The following is a 17,302-nucleotide window of genomic DNA, read 5'->3' as shown; positions in this document are numbered from 1 at the left end:
TCATATAAGTATCTTTGGTTGGTTTGATGTAAATCTGTTCAGTAGTTTTTGAGAAACTTGAGTTACAAAAAGGTGTTGAGTGGGCTTCAAAGGTTTCAAGCTTTTGCTTTCTGGGCTGTTAATTTGCAGATCCTTTGCAGATCTGGAATCTCAAATTCTCTGATTGAAAAAGAGGGAGCATTTTTCCTTTTTTGCAATGGGGAAAACCCATATCCTCTGAGGAATGTAGGATCCGAGTGATCTGAGTGATCAACTGAGTGGCAGCAGCAATCTCTAGCCATCCCTAGACTGAACTATGGTAATAAGCTGCTCAGGAGAAATCCTAAAATGCATCTAGCACCAATGAAGGTAACCCTCAATACTGCTACACCACTGATATGTGAAGTGAGACGGTTCACTAACCATTGCTCCAGTTCTTATCATTCTTAGCTGGCTCCTGAATTAAGTTAGACGCATAATTAAATTATCTGCATACACACTAAACACTGCAGTGTGATACTTCGAAATGCCTAACTCAAAAACTCACCCTATCTGGGGTTAGCCATTCTCTGCATTGGGGATGAACCCTTACTTCTTGACCACCCAGAAACCCAAGAAACAAAAAAAAAACCATCTCCTGATCCTTCTCTGGAGGTGCACCTAGAATATGGAACTCAAAACCTCCAAAGATACTCTGTCTGGAATCTGTGTCTAACTACTGCTTGACATGGCTGTAGGCTATGCCCAACAGGAATTGGACCTTACAGAGGGATATGAAGCATATCCTCAAAACAAATTCAATAAAAAAAACGTTCCTAATGTTGTTATGTTTTTCCTGCTCATAAGACATCAACATATGTTACAAAAACCTTAGCACTACCCTTTAAAAAAAGAGTTACAATAAAGTTATGTTCTTTAAACAAAACTAAAAAGCCTCTGAAATTGGGCAGATGAGGCGGGCTGAGCATATCACAATTCGCATGCCTGCCATGCAAAGCTTAACTGACAGTCAAATGCAATGCTGATGACACATATCAATAAATAGCAGGACTTACCTACTCAACATCGTCAAATTACAGCACATATCCAGAGAAAGAAAGAACACTATACCTACTGTGACATCAGTAGCATTACCCTAAGTTATTAGGCAATGTCATAAGGGATGTCAGAGATATCATCTGTGAAGTCCTCTGCCACATTATGGGTGAACTGAGTGATGAGCTGACTTGGCAAGCAGAGCTTCTGCATGTGTTAATGTATCATTTGTTTCAATGTTTGTGACCCCAACCCCCTCACCCCACCCCCAACCACATTCCTAGTAACCACGATGCATTGGGCAGAGGCCTATGATCAACATTTATGACATGGTGTTGGCAAAAGCATCACCAAGCTGTACTTGGGGATCTTTTAATCCTGTAATTCTGTGCAGAGGTCTAGCAGCAGGCTGTCTTGCATGCTAGCAGGACATCAATGCTTAATGGGTTCCTGCATTTTCTAGTGTGTGGGATCAAACACCACTTTCTCCAGAGAAAAATCACTATCTGTCCCCCTTCAATATCAATACCTACTCCCCTGATTATGGAGCAAAACACCTAGCATTGCTAACACATTTGTAACTCTTTAAATTACACTCTATCCTGATGCACACAAATCTACAAACCAGCAACCTCTCAAATCACTTGTTTGCTGCCTCCCTGCCTTTGACTATATGCTCTGCGCCACTGCCTTTGGCGAGGTGTGTATACTGCACACATACCACATACATGCATCTCTAAAGGCACTATCTACCTAACCTAAACCAGGACTAAGGTATCACTAAATTACCCATAACATATTGGTGACCCTGGCATATTCGTTTCTATTTTTTGCAGATCATGGGTATTCTTCACATGCTTTCGGCTGCCAGTGGCATGGTGATAGCCCTCACTCAATACTGGCTATCACTGACATAATGGGTACATACATAATTGTCGCTTTCCATGGCATTATGGTGGTATAATGGTGCCACCCTTAGTACATTATGGGCATTCTCTGGATAAGTGGGCCTATCACTGGAATAAGAGTGATCATAGCCACACGTGAAATAATGTGGGCATGCTTGGCCTAATTTTCGCTATCTGTGGCATTATGGTGACTGTAGAATAGTGCTGCCCAACATTTACTTACTGTTGGAATTCTTTATATAATGGTAGTTATCCATGGAACATAATGTGGCCTTGGCATTGTGGTCTACATCTCTGTTATACCTTTGACTATCTCCTACTATAACAGAACCAGCCCTTAACATACTTCTGGTTATCACTGTCATAGTTGTAGCCCTGGGATAACGGAGCCAATATCCTTAACATACTATAAGCATTCCTCATATAATTGTGGCTGTCCATACATTGAAATATTGTGAGCATTCATGGCATTATTCTACATCCCACTGTCATTTTGGTGGTGCAGACTGGCAAAATGTTTTCTATCCTAGGTGTATTGTAGCCATTGTTGACAAAATTGTGGCTACTCCATATTTGTTGACCCCAGCATAATGGGACCACATCATTACTAGGAGTGGGTGGAATGGTTCATTCCATCTGTGGAATTGGCTGAATTTGTCGACTCTGAGTTACTCTTGTATCTCGGAGTTCCACCAGATTCCGCTAAATGCCGCGTGGTGGAATTGTTTCCCTGCAAGACTCCAGAAATGCGAGAGAGATTTGGCGTACCCTACTGCGATTTTCTAACAAGGGCGGTTGTGGGTGGTCACAGTCAGAGGGCAGCTACTTGAGTAGATTTGCTGCCACTCGATTTAAACTTTCTACTTGAGCGGCAGCAAAATAAACTCAAATAGCTGTGAGCTCTTGCGCACCGCATGGTGCAGTTTGCTCTGATTTTTTTTAGCACTGCTGTTGCTACTGGAGCTTAATTACAGCATATGTGGTCGGGTTGCTTTATTAGCTTGTAAGATCTATCTACCTTGGGGTCTATACCCTGAGCTTTTGAGTTTTGCATAGCTTTTGATTTTTACTCCTGGCTACTTCTGAATAGATTCTCAGTCATAACATTATGAGATGCTACATCAAAAAACACATGGAACATGTGTGACTGTTTTCTCAGATTTGTTTTCAGTGCCTGTAGTACCAGTCACTCTTTATACATATTCTGTGGAAACTACTGAAAAATTAATTGCTGAGGTCACCATTAATCCAATGTGCTCTTAAGGAGGATGAAGCATCAACACTATGAAGGGGACAGGGCTTTTGGATTGCCGAGCCCACCATGAATATATTGTAACTATTCGTAAGTGACCTGACACAATTCCTGAATTTTCCGTCAATTCATGTGGAAACTTTTCTATAAAATGCACAACTTGGTAGCATTAACATTTTCTGGGGTTAAACACCTTTCCTTTGACCTCATGTAGTGGAAGACTGTAGTAGGAAGTTTATTATCAAAGCACTACTCATATCTTGTTATCGCAGCATGGAGTATTCTTTTTTCCGAAACTGTAGTTCCTACAGCACAAATAACATTTACACAGCAACCAATATCAACTTGACATGTCATGGTGAATCATTGAAGATATGAATGCTGTGGTGTGCAAAGCTTGAACCAAGACACCATACTCTATAAATACAGAGGTATAGCCTGCTTTGTGATGGTTACTTATAAATTCTCCCATAGCCATAGTGATCAGAATTCCTTGCTGTGTGGAGTAAGATTCTTTGAAATTAGTAGGCATTCTACTTTCAGCTCCAATTGACTGAGCGTCACTTCCACACACATCATGCTTCACAGTTGGTAATCCTAGCAGAAAGGTCAAAGAGTAGGCAAAGAACAAATCTGACCAATTACTCATGCACTAGAAAATGCTGTTCAAAATGCTACACACTGAGGATTTCAACTTTACCTTTCCCATCTTCATCCACCCGACTGCAGAAAGCTCCACACATGTACAACTATATAATTAGAAAATGTGGGAGGGATAGGAGAGTACCTGGAAAACACTTGCTACTAAATGGAAGGTGTTGGGGGGGTAAAGGAAGAGTGTAGGGAGGGTCATGCACCCACCTGCAAAAGAGTAAACCCATTGCCAAACTGCACTTCTATAATTATTAGAGCCAAACATAAATATGCTCTGGCTCAGACCTGGAGTAAGCCCAGTCGACACGTGGTCAATACTGAAGACTGGGCCTTAAAATAGAACCCCATGGGAAATTAGTTTCAATTAAATAAATGTATTTTACATTTTAAACATACATATATATTTAATGTTTAAAAAATTATATATATATCAATAAAAATGTTATTTTTTATAGTATATTTGAATAACTTTTATATATAAAACTAAATGTAAATATTTAAAAGATACTTAACTTATTTGGAATTAATTATATAAATAACTTTCAGCAATTGTTAATACATACTAATTAAATATAAGCATTTTACTTTGGGGAACTTTTTGGAATAAATCTTTCAAAAATATTATTTCAATTTAATATATTTTAAATCAATTCAATATTTAATTTAAAACTAAGTAATAGTGCAGTAGTTTATTTATTTATTTATTTATTTTAAAAATATATGTTAATTCACATTAAGATTTATTATAAAAATACATTTACTATTTTACTACTACTATAATTTTATAAACTTTTTTATTTTTTCAATACTTTACCATAGGGAGATCTCTTCCCCGGTGGCAAAGAACTCTGCCTACATGTGAAAAGTTAGTAGTAGTAACCTTTCGCAAGTAAATTAGGCTCCAGTGAGCGTATTAAGGTTTGGAGACATGTAACTACACTTTGTGCTAACTTTAACCTCGAAATGGTGACTATCCAGAAGTAATAAAGTTACTGTGACTTGCTAAAAGTAGGAAAGTTACTACAAAGTGTAAGAGTACATTTACACAGGTACATTTACTCAGGTTTATGCTGCGATTATAAATCGCTTCATACAAACAACAGAATACTCAAAATAAAAAACAAAGTAGCTTACCCTGTACATCGCTCCTTCGCCCATAAGAGCAGAGCTTTTTTTGCAGACATCTTCCATTTTGACTGTATATTTTCCTTCTGCTTTGCTGCTGGACTTGCAGTTGGTGATGCATCAAGATTGCTCACACTCTCAGGCAATGGCTGACTGTAAGAAGCCTCAAGACTTGAGGCCAGCTTTTGAATCTACGAAAAGAGAAACATGCATGACCATGAGTGGGGCATAGGGTGTGCACTGTTCCATGTCCCTATTGCAAATCAGATTCACAGCTCAGACCAGCTCTCCTAACAAGTAACCACATAATTCAGATGAGGCTGATATCATCAGTTATCATCCCAAACATAATTCTGATATCCGCAGATACACTGTAGATATGTATATTTTCAAACAGAGGTATCACTGCTCAAAGCAGCCAAAATCCTTACGTGAAAATTCAATTACAGAATGAGGCATTATTGAGGGACCTGGACACAAAAACTATTCCTTTCATAGTGAACCCTGAGGGATCAAACTGACAATGGTATGGATTTTCTCCATCCCAGCATTTATAGGAACCCCTGGGGCCCCCTTCTTGCTATACAACGCTTGAAGGATCACCGCTGCATGGGATGCCGTACTTTTTGTGAGGACTTCATACTCCAGACAATACCATACTGGGTTCACTATTCTCAGGCCAGCGGAAGGGGGAAGGAGGAGCAAGTGCCCCCATTGTTTTATATAGTGCTTGAAGCATCATTGCTGCGTGGGACGCCGTGCTCTTTGTGGGGATTTCATACCGCAGACTACATTTCGTCAGGTCCGGTGTTCTCAGCCCAGGGAAAGGGTGAAGGAGGAGCAAGTGCCCCCGTCATGCTATATAGTGCTTGAAGCATCACCACTGTGCGGGACGTGTCTGGGCAAAGCCCAGGCCAAGGGCAGGCCCATCCTTACCCATCATTACCCGGAGGTGGCTGGGCAGGGCTACTTCTCTCTGTTTTTTTCTCCGGGCATATGTATCTTGCACGGCGATTACAAGTATGACAACTTGGTTTTAACTATTTTTTAGTGATACGATGGTCCCTATGAGGACTCCTTAGGCTATGAGCTTGTTCCACTTAATTGAATGGGCTTTTTCTCTCCTATAGACATCATGGAACCCTGACCACTCTGTGTTGAGTCGACGTGCGTAAAGCCAAGTCTATTGTATAACATTTTTACTTCTGCTTGATTTTACATTAATGTATTATTTGGCACTAGCTGCTAAAAAAAGAATTTATTTTCAAGTTAAGTTTAATTTCTTTTAAAGACCATAGGATAACCGAGCACCGGTGGCCCTGCATTTGCTGAGGCTGCTGTTTGTATTATGCTGGATTCCATTAGTACCAAGATTGGTTATGGGGATATTTATATAACTGTGATTTTCTCATGCAAATGTCACGTTTAAGTAACACGCCTAAGGAACCTTTATATCCTCACAGCTTTTAAACGAGACCTGTGTAAGAAGGTAAACCTTTGTTGATAGCCCCATTCCTTTCCGGTTCTGTAACCATGGTTAACCACAAGGCATCAGAAGCACCACTGGGCAGGGGAAAAACTTCCAAAGTAAGAAAGAGTGCAGGGCATAATTGTACTTTGGCAGAAATAGACAATCTTATTGTCGAGGTAGAGATTATGCTAGGGGATAAAACCAAAATCGCGATGATCACAAGATTTTATAAGAAACGTACTCCAAAGCAGCAGTCTATTCCAAGTCATACATCCACCCCTAGTTCATCGGCTAGGGGGCAATTGGCAGGACCATCAACCACTGACATTCAGAGGCACATAGTCTCCTCTATCACTCAAATTACTGTTGCACCTTCGAGTGAAATGTTGATATCCGACAGTCAAATACTAACTGAAGTGGTGGAAATACATCACTATGTCCCTTGTACGAATAGATTCTCTCCCCTGGCCTCTTTGGCACATATAGAGCCAGAGCCTTTGGTAAATAATCCGACTAATAACATTCAGACACACCAATCTATAAGGGAACTTTCTACCAGAATTGAGTTACTGGCAGATGAGATTAGAGAACTAAAGGATCTGGTGAGAACACTGATGCTGAGTTTCCAAACCCAGAGAGTAGGACCTGGTGTTAATCCCCTCCCTAGCCAAATTGCATCTACTGAACAACTAAAGAAAGTTGTTGATATGGCTCAGCCCCAGAGAGCCCCAATTAGGGATGTGAGACATATGCCTAGGTGCACAGCTATGGGATACTATTTTAACAGTGTGCAGGGGTTGGGTCCAGGAGTTTCTGGATTTAGCAGTAGGAATAGACTAGAGGCTAGTGATACCGAGAGAACAAGATACCATTATAAAATAAAATAACACCCTACTTTTGGCACACAATGACCCTGTTACAGCTCCTCCCTTAAGGGTTTATCTGAAGACTCACCAGAGTTCTTTACCAACAGATCACATTGCTATATAGATCCACTCCACCAATTAAGTGCTCGGGCTAATTATTTCACCTCGCAGACTAAAACAGAACATATATTTTATCCAACTAACGCCCCAAAACTACATCAGAACACAGGGGAAGACAGTAACTCACTAATAAATAAAATCAGACATTTGGATAAGGTATGAACGCCAGCGTTTGTCGTTAGTGAGGGACGATATATTAAGTGCTGAGCGCATACAGAGTAACAGTGGTGGGAAGGATAACATCAGACTATTTTTGAGAACTCAGGAAATGGTGGATGGCCTTATTTCCATGGAGCTAAGGTCAGCACCGCTGAAGTTTACATCCCTACAGTTTAAACTGAACCTTAACACGCCAGGCCTATCATGGGATGAAAGGCTAATAACTGTTCAAAATGTAGCAACATTAGAGCCATGTAAATACTTGATCTAACATAAATTGTGCAGTCCCTGCTAAGAGTCCAGGTCTAACATTAAACGGAGGTGAGGAAGCACCAAATTTGGAGTCCACTGATTGACTCTTGATACCAGCCACACACACACAGCATATAATTCCTCCTACTACGAACTTCCCCCTTCTTTTGGGGATAGTCCCTAATCAAAAGTTTGACATGGGGTCCACTATGGCAGTAGCTTTGCATCACAAAAAATCACTTGATTCTATTACTGATGCTGCTGTTGGTATCAAGCCCCTTGTTGTAGAGAGAAATCCATCTAATTAGGTGATAAAAGTAGTCTCCTGGAATGTTGCGAGCCTAAGACAAAAACTTATAGACCCGGAATGACTATATAGATAAACTTCAATTTTGCCTTTTTCAGGAAACTTGGGCTCTAGTGCCTCCCCATAAACCAGGTTAAAAGACCTTTTATGTAAATGCAGTGCCCTATCCATGTGTCAGGGCATCAGGGGGACTCATTATATGGCCTAAATTAACTATGAAGGTGCGGATCAAAATTTTGCATATTAACTCTTCTGATATTTTAGAGTTAAGAGTACATACATTCAAAGGTCATACATTGTACCTCTTTAACCCATACATTAGACCGAACGGAAAGAACAAGGAGCCTACTATTCTTGTCACTTTGGAGAAATTCTTGAATTTTGTAAATCCAAAGGGCATGGTAATAACCGGGGGTATTTAACCCCACATTTGAGTTCATTTTCGGACTTGAGTTAATCACAGAGAAGGAGGATGACTTGCAGGGCATACCATTGATTGACTCTACTCACACAGTACTGTGTACGGTGGTTGCTATGCAGATGGCTCTTTCTTTCTGCTGAGCATGGATTGCAGGCCTGCAATGGCAGGTCCAATCAGACAACCTTAGCCTCCATACTTTCAAAAGAGGTTCTACCAGATAAAAAATGGATTATATCTTGCTAGAGCTTACTCTGAGGGATAAAATGGTAGACTTCATGGTAGACTGCAGGGACCACTATCCTCTAAACGTAACTATGACTGAATTCCTGGTTGAGAATTCAGGCTCCTACTCAGGATCACAGATCTTTACCCCACTTGAAAGTAATGACCGTAGATGCTCAAAGAGGCCAAAAATATTAGGCATCTTAGAGTTATTATATAGGTCTTTTTACTAAATCAACACTAAAACAGATTCCGTTGAATGTAGTTACAAACAGGTGTAATACATTTGGGGACACTTTGACAGTCATGGCTACAATTAGAATAAATCAATGGCACATCTGGGGATACATTTCTTATGGCGAGGGCAAGTCATCCAAGGTTGTGCTGCGTGATGGACTACAGATCTCCCCACGGTATGTGTTCCATGCCCACCATATTTGTGACCACTTCTTAGGGCAACCTCTTCCAATGTAGACTGTTTTTTCTCTAAACATGCACCAATCCATGTTTTTCTTCCATTCCATAATAGTTGGCGGGGTGTTAGCCCCCCCCCCCCTTCCTCTTTGCCACCATTAGGCCCAGCGTTACCCAGCTTTTACCCATTTTGTTCAGGTCTTACATTTAATAGGCACCTCTTCACTTCCAGACAGACATCGAGCCCCAACACTTCACTGAGTACTGCATGTATTTGGCGCTAATATCTTTGGATCAGTTCACACTCCCATATAATATGCATAAACGTTCCCTCCGATCCACATTGCCTCCTGCATTCTCCCCCATTTTGACTAGACAGGGTCCAGTAATATACACCCTATGCAAGATTTTAAGTTGTACTAGTCGCAGCCTGGCCGAGATGGCCACTTTCCTTGGGGAGGACAGTGCCTCCTGCCATTCCTCATCATCAATTTCAAGGCCATCCCTTTCCCACTTCACCCTGGTGCCCTGGAGTGGGTCTTCTGTGTTGTTTATTAGTTTTTTGTATGTGAGAGAGATTGCTTTCTCTGGTAGATAGCCATCCAGTAGCCTGTCCTCAAGAGATGTGCATTCTGGGGGGGAGGAGCCTTTAGGGAGGCGTGACTGTAGTGCATGACGGACTTGGAGGTAATGGAAGTATTCTGTGTTGGCGAGCTCATACTTCTGTTGCAGGAGGGCAAAGGTCACTAAGTCTCCCTGTTCCCACATGTCACCGACATTTGAGATCCCGATGAGATCCCATTTGTCAAAGCCTTTCGATTTCCAAAGGTCATTATAGAGTTATTGATGGAAATTTGTAACCATTATACAGAGTCTTTGAGTCCTTTTATTCTCCTTCCTCTTTCTGCGATCCCAATAGTTGGCATACATCATTCGCTAGTTGAAGGAATAAGGCTGTACTTAACTAGAGCCCCCCTAAGACCTTGGCCAAAGCGTCAAGCAATATATTTTCAAAGAATACGCGGTACTCTAAGCATTTTCGGCTAGCCAAGAAGACTTTGGTTGTGGCCCTAAAATCAAAATTACCCCTGGAGGTCCACGCGGCACAGACTCAGTATAAGTAGGCACTGACTACAGCTAAGAGAAATTGGCATGATAGAAATGTGCAGGATCTGATTGAGGATGCTAAGTGCGGTAAAAAGACCACATTTTGGAAAACAATCGCCCAGGGAGCAAGAATGTTTTCTCTATCCCTGTTACTGGGCTGATCATTTCTCAAAACTCTACCCACTTGGGTTAGCTGAAGATCAATTCCTTTTGCTACCACACTCATTGCAGAATGATTCTCTCGATGTAGCTGAGCCAACTCTAGTTTCATACACTATAGATGGGACAATAATGGCCATATTGTCTCAAACTGGGGAAAGCTCCTGGCCCAGATATGATCCAGGTGGATATTTATCAACATGATTTATCTTTTTGGGCCCCTTATGGGAACCTGCTGTGCAACTCTATGGCTGCTGGTGCCCCGGTCGCTGATTCATGGAAGGGAGCAGAAAATATTCCTAGCAATTAAAAAGGTTATAGACAGGATGCCGCTAACTACAGACCTATAAGCCTTTTGGATAATATACAGAAGATTTATGCTAAGCAAATTCTAAATAGGCTTTTAGAATGAATGACAGATAACAATATTATGAAATCCTTTAAGACAGGTGTCAAGGCAAAAGTAAGCACAGTATACCAGGTGTTTAGACTAACTCTTATATTTTGGAAATATACAAAGCTGAAAGATGGTCATCTTTACATAGCTTTTGTCGACCTGCGGTCGGCCTTCGATTTAGTGCTTAGGGGGCAACTATGGAACTCTCTAAGAAACATGGTGTTCCCCCAAATCCACATCAACAATTATGCTCAAGTACGATTGGGGCCTCAGGGGGAATTTACTGATTGCATAAGTATGAGCAGGGGAGTCAGATGTGGATGTGAGCTCGCACCCACACTTTTTACATTGTATATTAATGATATCATATCGGCCCTTCCTGAGCGCACCAGTGACTCCCCCAAGTTAGACTGGACCCCTGTACCTGCCTTGCTATTGACAGATAATACTCTTCTAATTTCCCAAACTTCAAGGGATTTTCAGACACTTCCTAATAAATGTAATGCTTACTTTGAGGAAAAAGGCTTGGAAATTAATCTAAAAAAAGACTAATATATGGTGATTAGACCCCACAAGTCCTACAAGGGGAATTTCCAGCAGAAAAGCCTCGATCAAGTTATCTAGACATAATGCTCAATAGCAGGCTATCCTAGACTCCACATAGACAGAAGCGCAGAGTTGTGCTTCAACATAGTGCAGTGGTCATACTTAAAAATCAGCATGTCACAACATCCAGCGTAATTTTCCCTGCTATTGAAGTACAAAGTACAGGCAACAGCCCTGAATGGATCTGAGCTTTGGGGACTAGACAACATTGATAATTTGACATTAGGAGAGAATCATTTTATACGGTCTCTTTTACTGCTTGTACCAGTATTTCAGGATGTAGCCCTTAGAAGAACTGAGTTGAGTCAGAGAGGAGGTGAGCGCAAAGTAAGTGGTTTTATTTATTTTATTTTCCCTATCCCGTCGTATGTCGACCTCCCCCCTGCTCCCCGCTCCCCCGCCCCACCCCTCTTATCTGTACCGGTCATGTTTGGTGATTAGCCTTGGTATATTTAGGCTTTTTTTTGTCAGTCTACATATAGACTAACTTATGATATCTAACACACCTAAAGTGGTTAGTTTGTAAAAATGGTATGCTGTTTTTATTACGATTTGTACAGTTTATGTAAGATGAGTGATTCATCAGGTATAAATTTATTTATGCGAGTTGAATGATGCTGTGTTGTTGTTAAGGAATGTTTATTCCGAAATAAACTATTGTAACTACTATAGGTACTCCTGATGTCAGTTACTCTGGGGGGTGGAAATACCAGCCCATTTCAAGAGTGCTTAGTATCGATAGGACTAAATCAATGATGCCACATGGCTTGTGTTGGCAGGTAGCGAGGGTTTAAAATGGAGCTCATAAGTCATGAGTCATTTTTACTGTACCTATTTACATTTATGTTTCCCCACAAGCCTCCCACCTCATATTGTTTTGTCTCAATGACTGACTGCTTGATTGGATACAAGCATTCTAAAATGTATTAAACTGTGGTACATTGCCGGATTCCCTGAGTATTACCTATATTTAACAACTCTATAAAACTTAATTGTGCTAATATGCATACACCAGGCAGGAGGCAAAACATGTGCACAGGGATGGGTAAATGCGCAAACTTAAAAATTAAAAGAAGTCCAAGAGTTTGGACAGATCAGGGTTCACATTTCAAGAGCCATGTGTGGTAGAGTCTTAGAAATCATGGGTGAGAAATAAATGCTGCTTTAATACCTTTCCCAACTACAAGGTTTGCAGTGAGTAGTGTCTGTCTCCTCTACCAATGAAGATGAACTTGATTTTTGGCAAGCAGCACACTGTTGGTTACATTAAGAGATCTGTTAGGATGATAGGGTGGTATCTTGAAGAGGACATGAAGCATGATATTCACTACAGGGCACTTAAGGTTGAGGCACATCATACTGAACTTGACTCTAACATTGATGGAGTGTCGGAAGAGCCAAACTAGGGGTAGGGTGATTCCGTCAGGTCTTGTGAGGGCAGAGGCAATCTGGTGGCAGAGTTTTGAACTTTATGCAGTCGGTCTAACCTGGCATTCTGTAAGGCGGTAAAAAGCTACGACCAAGATAAGATCTGGAGTTCATAACGGTGCTTATGATAGGCTCATGGAGGTTGATGGTAATACAAGGAAGTGTTATCTTTAGTAGAAAGCCGGAGACGTAGCTACATCAAGTTGGAGTTGACCTGCACTAGGATGCTGTCCCAGACTGGCCTGAGGGGGTTTGATTATCTGTCTGTCACTGAAGCTCTAAAAGGCTGGGGGCAGGATTAGGTGGTTTATAGTGATGGCCTGTAGAAGAACTACAACCATACAAGCATCTTTGAAGAATGTCTGAGGACCAAGCCCAGCCTGTCATAAGCCAAAAAAGTGTTAGTGTGGAAGGGACAGACAGGGTTACAGAATGCCAACAGAACAGTAAATAAAAGGCAGGGACATTCACGAGGAAATATAGAAATAATGTATAGTAATGCATATATTTTTCATCTAAAACACGCTGCAGATTTTCTTTTTAATTTATATACGTTGGATATAAAAATGTTATATACCTGTTGAATCTATTAACGCACACATTACATTTCCAATGGTCTGAATGCATAAAAAGTTTGGTATCTGAAAATCAGGAATCATTGTTTGATCATCAACAGTAGAACAGGGTTCCAGTTTACGCACGTGCTTTGCCACAATGTACCCTAACTCTACTGCGAGCACATGCCTCACGCAATTGCATGATCTACTATACTCACATGAAAATGTAATATGATTATCCAAATAAGACCAAGCACAATGGAAGGTTTTCCATCAATGATGTCAGCAATGTGAATATTTACGATCTTGATCTAAATAAAAAAGGAAAATAATAATTAGTGTGAAGGAAGTGCCCAATGAGGAAGATCCCACTGACCAGCCACGGCCCGTATAGGGTGTGTTAGCGGGGCGGTGACGTGGGGCGGAGGAGGGGCAGGGTAGGGGTTGTAAAATGCAGCATACGGCCGATTTCAGGTAAGTTACGGGGAGAAAAAAATAACTAATTGCAACTGACATCAACTGCCCTTACCGATTTTGCCTTTAAAAACGTTAAAGCAGATTCCACATTGGTCCTACATTGGAATAAATTCTGCCCTTTCTCACGAGGCTGAAACAGAAAAGGGAAAAGCTAAATTAGTTACTCAAAATGTTAGCATTGCAAAAGCACTATTTTTTGCATCGAATGCCATTCTTACCAAGCGTTCACCAGTGAGTACTTCAAGTAGGTCCAACAGCACCAGACCACTTCTGAAATCTGCAAACAGGTCTGACACAGTGGTTGGCGGGGTATGCTGCAAGAAACAAATGCATGGATCTAACTTGAGGCCCATTTCATGTTTAGAGTAATGCTGGGACATCATTCAGACTTTTATTTTCTAACACTGAACATATTCCAAGTTTAATATCAAATGCAATAAATAGAATTTAGAAAAATGTCTGACACTAAATGGTGTCCACCATTTTTTTATCCAGCTTAAAGTTTTAATTTTTATCCAGTTTAGTTTCCAAATCATTAACTCAATATGTTAAATGCTCAAAATAAACAAAGTATGTATTTCTAACGTGGCAGGTCTTACAAATAGTCTTTCACCTGTAACGGGGGCTTCAGCTATTGGTTTTCTTTCAGATTTAATCGCATCATATATAGTGTGTAAGAATAAGTATACCTCAGGTGTTTAACAAGCGCATGGATTTTCAGAAGGCAAAGTATATGCTCAGAACCCCTGCGTAGCGTCCAGACTGAATATTTCATCATATATTTTTTTCGGCTGAGTTAATTTTCTTTCAATCATGCTGGAATTTTTACACCCTTTTAAACAAGAACTATATATATTCTTAAATATTATTCAACTGATGTTCAGCTGATTAACACCAAAAGTTTTAATGCTCTACCTCCAACTAGTATTAAATTCAAACAGCACATTAGGCACCACAAAAGAGAGCTTATCAAACGGTGATTAAAATAAAAATGTGGGCATTTTTACTACACTTCACTACAAGAACATATTGTCAAGCTTAAGAAATATTGAGTGAACATTTAGATTTTTCTTACTTTTTTGGAATGAAAGTCACTGAGTGGTATATACCATTTATAAACAATTTGTTTTGGAACTGGACAAAACAGATTTGTTTATGGTTGCTTCTTGTTTGTAATGGAATGGAGAAGCTCAGAAGTGATGGAGCCGAATGGTTAAGATTGAGTCAAGCTAGCCATACATTAGATTATTTCAATAGCAACCTGCCTGTGGTCCTCAATTGCCCGTATATGAGTCTCAAAGTGAAGTGCTGTAAGGAATCACACTGCACTTCACACCGATCACTGATTTATATATGCTGGTTGTGGCAGCTGAGCAGTGACACTCGTTTTTACCAGGACTGCGACTCACAGCTAGACAGAGAAAGGCAGAAAAGGGAGGAAGGATGAGGAAGATAAAAATGTAGAAACAGTCACAAAGGGAAACAAGCATTGGCATAGCCAATAGGTCTCGCCTTTGGACCTTATAAGTGTTTAGCCATGCAGCTCACTTACAGCAGAAAGCTTCCCTGAAGTGAAACAAAGAGCTCCCTGAAGCAAATAAGGGTACATGTCGCAGGCACCCACACCAGGATATATATTTGTGGGTTCAAAGGTCAATGAAGCCATAGGAAAATTAAACTGGTTTTCAGAAATTGTACTTAAAGCAAATGATGGCTGGCGCGTTACATTTTTACAGTGTATACAGTTTGATAGCCACATACAGGCTGTCAATTTAGCTCACTGTATCGGGTAGAGGTGCAGGGCCCGATCTAGAAAGATTTTGCTGTTAGGATTTGTGACTTCATTTGATCCAGGAATAAACTGGAGCACATAAATTATAGCGACACCCTTGTAAATCGGGTCCATTGTCCCAGGCTTTGCTGACTAAGTTGTTTATAGGCCGTCTTTAAATATGTTTTTTTGTGAAACAAGCAGGAACCTTTCTACCACAAACTTTTGTTGTTACTGAAATGGAGTGTGTAGTTTATAGACTCACACAGATTGGTAATAGGACATACCCTGGTAGTATGTAAAATATTATATGTATTAATAAAACAACAAACACGTGTTCACACTATGGCGTTTCCCTGACACAAAAGCTGCGACTGGCGCGCCTCATGATGTTAGCCAATTGCTTGGATCACATCACAAAAGTTGGGGAAAATTGGCACCTGGCACTGTTTTGCATACTCATTGTTCACAAATGTTTATATGCAAACAATTTGCATTAGTCATCATAATTCTCATAGGCATGGACAAGGAAGAAATAAAAAAATCAGTATAGTTAGTGTGTTTCCACGTGTAACCAAATACAGTGTTTACGAATTCACATCCACTATCCAAGATTAAGGCCTTTGGTCATTGAGCCTGGATTTAGATGTTGCAATATGTGACCTTTTGTATGCAAAAAGAGTTCTCGCTATTCACTTTTAGTCTAGATTTTCTAGAAACGTAGAAAACGAGGGCGCTGGAGTTCATCAATTGGGGAATTATGTCGCTGTCTGCAAGTGACGCTTTAATATTTCACAACATACATAACTGCCTCTTTTTATTTCATATTTTCGACTGCCTCTTCCCGTTTGTTAAGCTGTGTGTTTAAATTTTGAACACTCCACGAAATAATTTAAACAAAGGTACCATGATAAATACTATGGCCAGATTCTATTTTTGTTCTTCGGTGGCCTCTATTTTTACCCAGTTATTCTTTTGGAAACTAGACAGGCTGATGCATGTCTGCTACTTTGAACTACAATCATGAGCCTAGGGAAACTGAAATAAAAATGTGCACAGCAACAGAGCGTTATCACATGAGAGGCCCTTGTTGCTCCTGGGTCACTGTTCAATCAATTACTCCGAAAATGCATTTGTATTTTTCTAAGGAATTCCCATAAACCTATTTTCAGACAACGACATGATGATCACCGGGGTGGAGAAAGGTACAAAGGTTGACAGAGGAGTGGGAAAGGAGAAAAGTCACGAAGAATATTTTGTTTTATCATACTTGGAAAACAAGAAAAACTGAGGGTTAACACATTCACAAGAGCTATATTTAGGAGATGGATAAATATCAACAAAAAATGGTGCCTTATTAAGTGGAAAGCGAGACAGTGGAAGACTTCAAATGTGTTTCTTCAGCAGTTCGACGAGTAGAGGGTTACAGAGAAGATGAACAAGCAAGAGTGCTTGAAAAGTGCAGACGCGTGCGTGTCCAAGTAATATCACTGGAATGTGGTAGCACCAGGTTACATCACAAAAGACTGCGAGCATTACCACAAGCAAAAACAACCACGAGTGCTTTAAAAGTTCAGACGCGCGCGCGGCCACACTAATTGCAAACAGATGGCCC

At 40.5% G+C, this 17,302-nt stretch overlaps 1 protein-coding gene across 1 annotated transcript in view; it reads right to left on the bottom strand.

The window, feature by feature from the left end:
• LOC146798868 (nesprin-2-like) overlaps positions 1-17,302 on the bottom strand; it is a 1,144,883-nt gene that overhangs the window by 982,836 nt on the left and 144,745 nt on the right. Inside the window, exons 4-7 of the mRNA XM_085627789.1 lie at positions 14,135-14,230; positions 13,969-14,046; positions 13,658-13,750; positions 4,963-5,144 (exon numbers count right to left, since the gene is read on the bottom strand). Coding sequence (XP_085483915.1) covers positions 4,963-5,144; positions 13,658-13,750; positions 13,969-14,046; positions 14,135-14,230 — 449 coding nt within the window. The remainder of the gene's footprint in view (positions 1-4,962; positions 5,145-13,657; positions 13,751-13,968; positions 14,047-14,134; positions 14,231-17,302) is intronic.

This window comes from Triturus cristatus, chromosome 9, assembly GCF_964204655.1.
Source record: "Triturus cristatus chromosome 9, aTriCri1.1, whole genome shotgun sequence".
NCBI classification, from domain to species: Eukaryota; Metazoa; Chordata; class Amphibia; order Caudata; family Salamandridae; genus Triturus; species Triturus cristatus.
The sequence above is the reverse complement of the archived record's forward strand: the minus strand, read 5'-3'. Positions and strand labels throughout refer to the sequence as shown.